The 6,000-nt window shown below is 39.1% G+C and overlaps 1 protein-coding gene across 1 annotated transcript in view; it reads left to right on the forward strand.

Moving 5' to 3' along the window:
• Positions 1 to 5,349, forward strand: part of LOC136144150 (ATP-binding cassette sub-family C member 4-like) — a 140,793-nt gene extending 135,444 nt beyond the window's left edge. Inside the window, exon 30 of the mRNA XM_065901808.1 lies at positions 5,215 to 5,349. Coding sequence (XP_065757880.1) covers positions 5,215 to 5,349 — 135 coding nt within the window. The remainder of the gene's footprint in view (positions 1 to 5,214) is intronic.
• The last annotated feature ends 651 nt before the right edge of the window (positions 5,350 to 6,000 follow it).

Consider the following 6,000-nt stretch of genomic DNA (forward strand, 5'->3'; position numbering starts at 1 on the left):
CTGGAAAACAGGTGACTGTCTATTCTGAAAGCTTTAATGTGGATATAAAGACAAGTCAATCTGCTTCAAAGCCTGATGCTCCAGAGGGCAGGCGATCAGCCTCAAGGAGTAGCTGGGGAAGTGACAGATGCTGACGAAGGGCATAACCGACAGGGTTGTCACCGTAAAGTCCTATCATTGCAAGTGATAAGGTGTAATAATTACATTTTATTACACGTGAATACTTCCTCAGGTAGATATATGAGTATATTTTCTTAATTCTATTTTTAATTGAATCTAATCTGTAAAAATATTTTTTGTAAAAAAAAGCAATAAATGTGCAAGGTAGCAATAGGAAAATAAAAGAAAATCTTGGTGTGAACAAAGGAAGCATGTGACATTCTGCCGTTGCTCTAACAGTGTTGTCTGTGGTCAACACTTTCACTGTCCTCAGTTAGAGAATTCTCTGGAAATGAATGATGAAGAACCAAAAGCAGTTATATAGTGCTATAATATTATTTGGATAACATTAGAGCCATTTTAGCAATTTGTTTTATTCTGCAAAACAGAATATTTCATTACCAGAATTTTTATGTATTCTTAAAATTCCCCATGTTATTTATCAATTTTCCACAGCTCAGTTCTTAAAGCTGCCTAAAATTTCGTCACAGGGATAGAGCATATAATCTCAAATTTAGACATCTGTATATTTTCCAAATTGTCACTTTTATAAAAAATCTTGAAATGATTAGATGGATATGATTTTGTTCACTGTAAGTAAATCAGAGAAAGGGCTTGTTGGGAAACAAGTGTGACTGAATTAATAGCTTTGTTTATGTGTTGTCTCTCCAAGGGATTTACCCTGCTTTGGTTCATTAAGCACCATTCATGTGTCAGGCTTAGAATTCTATTTCACAAAGAAGTTCTCTCAATATTTATTAAACATGATGGAGTCATAATAACATCTAATATAATCTTCTTTACTTTCTCTGTTGCCACAAAACAGTGGAGCAAGACAGACAAATTAGAAATGCTCTTTATCCTAAGACTCACCACTCTATCTACAATAGAGGGTTCTTCCTGTGGTTTTTGAGAGTAGCTGGGTGCTTGTGACCTGCTTTCTTTGCAGCCAGCAGCCCAGCTCTTCCCTCCAGTCTCTGCACACTGCCACCTTCATATCACCTGGATTCTCCTGTTGGTGTGAACAAAGGAAGCATGTGACATTCTGCCGTTGCTCTAACAGTGTTGTCTGTGGTCAACACTTTCACTGTCCTCAGTTAGAGAATTCTCTGGAAATGAATGATGAAGAACCAAAAGCAGAGCTGAGAACCTCAGATCCCACCTCTTCTGTTTATAGTCCATCTTATGGCTTTATATTCGTTGTTTCTTCATCATCTCAAACCTCTACTTAGAATTTTTCCCACAGAAGTGAAGATTGGAAACGGTTTTAACACCCCCACCTGAAAAGCATAAAACAGCTCAACCTAACTAGAGTTTTATTTAAATTCAATTTTTCACCTTAATGGAACTTTTCTTTCATAAACCTACGTGATGCATTTAGAACATCTGAGAAGAGAAAAGCTCCTTCAAAAACACTCCAAGAGATTTCACTCAAGTTTTCAGAGGAAAGATAACTAACACTGAGGTAGAAAGTGCAGTTGGGGAGAAGAAATGCTTTATGAGGAGGGGGGGCTTGTGTGCAAAGGCAGCAGGTTTGGGAGAGTGGCTGAGGAGGTCGCCTTGACCCAGCCTTCATCCCTCCCCAGTGAGAATAATGATTTACTATTTCAAGACCCAAGACAGGATTTTGAGTTAGTACCTGCCACATTGTCCAGTCACTGAGAAAATCACAGGCACCCATTTTACCGATGAGGACCCACCTTCCAGGGTTGGACTGCTGTCCTGCCTCATCACCTGGCAGCCAGAGACAGATCTGACACTCAGATCTCCCCCTCCCCACTCTCCTTGTTGGTCAGTGGGATATCTCTCTATTTTTGTCATCAATTCCCATCATCTTTCTTATCAGGCTTTTCCTCCATCCTCTCCTGGGCACCACCGCCTTTCGGTGCATTCACCCACCTCTCCCTGCATTCTTCTTTATCACTGATGACATCCTGCCAGTGAAAATGGATCAAATTATCTTTCAGTGAGTCCATTTCATTTTTATTTCTAGGACAGCTGTCTGGAATATCAGCACATAAACAGACTTCATAAACACATCTTCATTGAGCTTATGTAACTGACTTACTCATCCAACATAATGTATTTTTACTTAACCTACTAGAGCTTTATAAGCAATTCATGGTTGGGGTTCCTGGAGAGATCCTAGAGTTCAGGGATTGTTATCATACCAACTTGAATATGTGGTTTAGTTTACAGTTTATCTTGGGTTGTGAGAAGAGTTGGGGACCTAATGGGAGATTGTAGGAGCTTTTTCTTATAAGGGATGTTAAAAAATCCAAAATTATACCTATTTTTCTGTACATATCGAGAATTTGGATTTGCTTTATGTTTATTTGTTCTGAAATATCTAGAGTCTTTGACCAAATCAGTAAATGTAAAGTCTCAGCTGGTAAAATTCTATTTCTTGACTTTTTTCAGTCTGTGTCCCATCTCAGCTCTTGTAGCCTCCACGTGAGCCTTGGCTTTTAAGTTTGATTAGGTTCCATTTGTTTTTGCTTTTATTTCTTTTTCTTCAGGAGACTAATCTAAAAAAGAATATTGCTGTGATTTATTTCAAAGAGTCTTTTGCCTGTGTTTTCATTTAGTTTTGTAGTTCCCAGTCTTATATTAGATCTTGAAGCCATTTTGAGTTTATTTTTGTGCATGATGTGAGGGAGTGTCTAATTTCATATATTTTCAGGTATTCAGTTTTCCCAGTACTATTTACCAGAGAAACTGTCTTTTCTCCAATTTTTGTTTGCTGTTTCATAGATTAATTGATATAGATGTGTGGAGACCAATTGTTTTAAAACTGCAGTTTTTCTTCTTCAACATCAGGAGTGATAGTTATGTTCTGTTATGCTATACTTAAGTAAAATTGCACTTTTGAGACATTTAAATTGACATGCCACATTACAGGGCTGCCCTGGTGACTCAGATGGTAAAGATTCCACCTGCAATGCAGGAGACCTGAGTTTAATCCCTGGGTCAGGAAGATCCCCTGGAGAAGGAGATGGCTACCCACTCCAGTATTCTTACATGGAGAATTCCATGGACAGAGGAGCCTGGTGGACTACAGTCCCACAGGGTCAAAAAGAGTCGGACATAACTGAACAACTTTCACTGAACATTTAAATTACTATGCAGATGTGAAAGTGAAAGTTGGTCAGTCATAAATAAAGTCATAAATAAATAAATAAAAGTCATAAATAAAGTCATAAAAACTCTTTACCATCTCATGGACTGTAGTCCACCAGGCTCCCCTGTCCATATGATTTTCCAGGCAAGAGTACTAGAATGGGTTGCCATGCCCTTCTCCAGGGGATCTTCTCAACCCAGGGATTGAACCTGTGTCTCTTGTGTCTCCTTCATTGCATGCAGATTCTTTACCCACTGAGTTACCTTGGAAGCCCATTAAGTGGATGAAACAGATCCGATTATTCTTGGATTCTTTTGAGAAACATGCCTTTAGCAGTGATTCCCAGTAGTAAACAAATGATTAACAGGAAAATGGCATTTATGAGACTAATAAATGTTTCCAGTTAAATGCAAATGATAAAATTAACTGTAGTACCTATATGTTGGGAAAAACACACACACAAAACTATGTCTTATTTAGAGTCCCTGCATATTCTGTTCCTTAAGAAAAAAAAACAACTTTTATTTATTTACTTATTTTAGGCTGTGCTGGGTCTTCCTTGCTGCAGTGACTTTTCTCTAGTTGCCGTGAGTAGGGGCTACTCTTCATTGGTGTGTGCAGACTTCTCTTTGCATGGGCTCTCTTGTTGCCGAGCATGGGCTCTAGGCATGTGGGTTCAATAGTTGAGGCTCCCGGGCTCTAGACCACAGGCTCTGTAGTTATGGCACATGGGCTTAGTTGCTCTGTGGCATGTGCGATCTTTCTGGACCAGGGATGGAACACGAGACTCCTGCATTAGTAAGCAGATTCTTTTACCACTGAGCCACTAGGGAAGCCCATCCATCATATTCTCTTAATATGCATTTATTCCAAATATGACCTAAATGAAGAATTAAATACCACTGAACATCAGAACTGTTTTTATAATTATATCACTTGGGCCAATTGTTTCAGACACATTTTCCCCATCCAGAACCATTAACCAAAGTCACTAATAAGTAGAAAGGCAGAGTGAAGGACCCCTTCCTCTCCTTTTCAGTTTGTATGTAGCAAATTTATTAATGAGCAATAAAAGAGGTGAAGGGAAAGCAGCTGAAGAAAGAAAGAGAAACAAGGAAAGAAAGATAATTTGTGGAAACAGATCCAGATCCTAGGCGGTTCAGGTTGGACTGGCCCCTTGTGCTCTCTAGGCCATGATCACTGGAATTTGGAGCTCAATTTCTTACTTGCTTCTTTAGTCTTATCCAAAGAGAAAACTGGATTTCTGAGATTTCTTCTGTGCCTGCTTATGTGCCAGCTCCTTTTGCCAGCCTTTCACTCTCAGAAGAATAAACTACAACCACATCCAGCTTCAAGAAATATCTCAACCCCTTGGACAAGGATTCTGTTCCTCTTAGAAGCTGACATAATCCAGGACCCTTAAGAAATCCTGGAAGCCTTTGCTTTTTCCCCCAAATATTGCTCAGATTCTCAAATCGACCATTAATTTGTTGTCAGGGCACTGCCCTCTGGTTTGTATGACATCAAGCTACTTTTTAGGTAAATGGAGTTTGATTTTCTTGAATGAAGATATTTGCCAACTCTGTGTATCTGTATAAATTGCCTCAAAGCTCAGAGTCTGAGAGCAAAAGGTGCTAATGATAACGACACCAAATGCCCTGAATATAAAATAAGATGTTATAGAGTACCAGTAGTCATAGTCTAAAGCTTATATTTTCTCTCTTTCCTATAACATTATAATATTAAAAGGTCAGGTTAGGCCTTTGTCTGCCTAGTAAAACAAATTAATCAAACTATTAAAACACCAGCCAGTCCTACTAATCATAAAGATTTTCTCTGTTTCACTATCCTGCCACTTTTTGAAATACTGTCTGAGTTATAATATGTTACTGGGAGACATTATGTACTAATGGGTTTCTTTTTGCTGTTTACAGGTTTTGGATTCAGGCAGACGGAAAGAAACTGGTCAGCCAAATGATTTGCTGCAGAATAGAAACACTTTGTTTTATAAAATGGTGCAACAACTGGGCAAGGAGGAAGTAGCTGTCCTCACTGAAAGGGCAAAATAGGACAGGGAGTTGTCATTAAAGTTTGTCTCCACGTTCCCTCTTCATAAGATCTCTATCAAGGATCTGATAACAAGCACTCTATGCCCTTATAAACCTCCAGAGACTAAGCTTCATGAGTGGATCTTAACACATGGCAGGTTAAGAGCAGGTCTGCTGAGAATCTGCAGCAGTGGTGGGGATGGGGTCACCATATGTGAACCCTTCTGTGTGCATACCTGTGCCTGCGACAGAGATGTCAGATTGGACTTTCCACACTTCTGGACTCTGGGTTCAGATTCTCATAGAGCACAAAACACTCTCATTTTGCAGACCCTTTACATTCATTCTGATTGGTGCTCAACATATTTGTGATGCACATTCTGTCAAGGAATATCCAGGAAATTTGAGAGCTCAGGGGATAATTTTTTGAAATATTTTGATTCTAGGAAGATCTTCCAGGGAACAGTATAGGTCTCTTCTGTTTTCTAATCTGTAAAGGAAACTTCTACATGATACTGCCAGTTTCTCCCTAATTCTTTGTTGTTTAGACTTAAGTGTATTTGCCACTCACCACCCCCAGGCTTCCTCTACCTTCTAGAAAATGAAATTGTCATCAGGACAAATCAAGAACTCACTACCTCACACTACCTTCACACTGTAGCCTGAATGGTG

Source organism: Muntiacus reevesi, chromosome 11, assembly GCF_963930625.1.
Source record: "Muntiacus reevesi chromosome 11, mMunRee1.1, whole genome shotgun sequence".
NCBI lineage: Eukaryota > Metazoa > Chordata > Mammalia > Artiodactyla > Cervidae > Muntiacus > Muntiacus reevesi.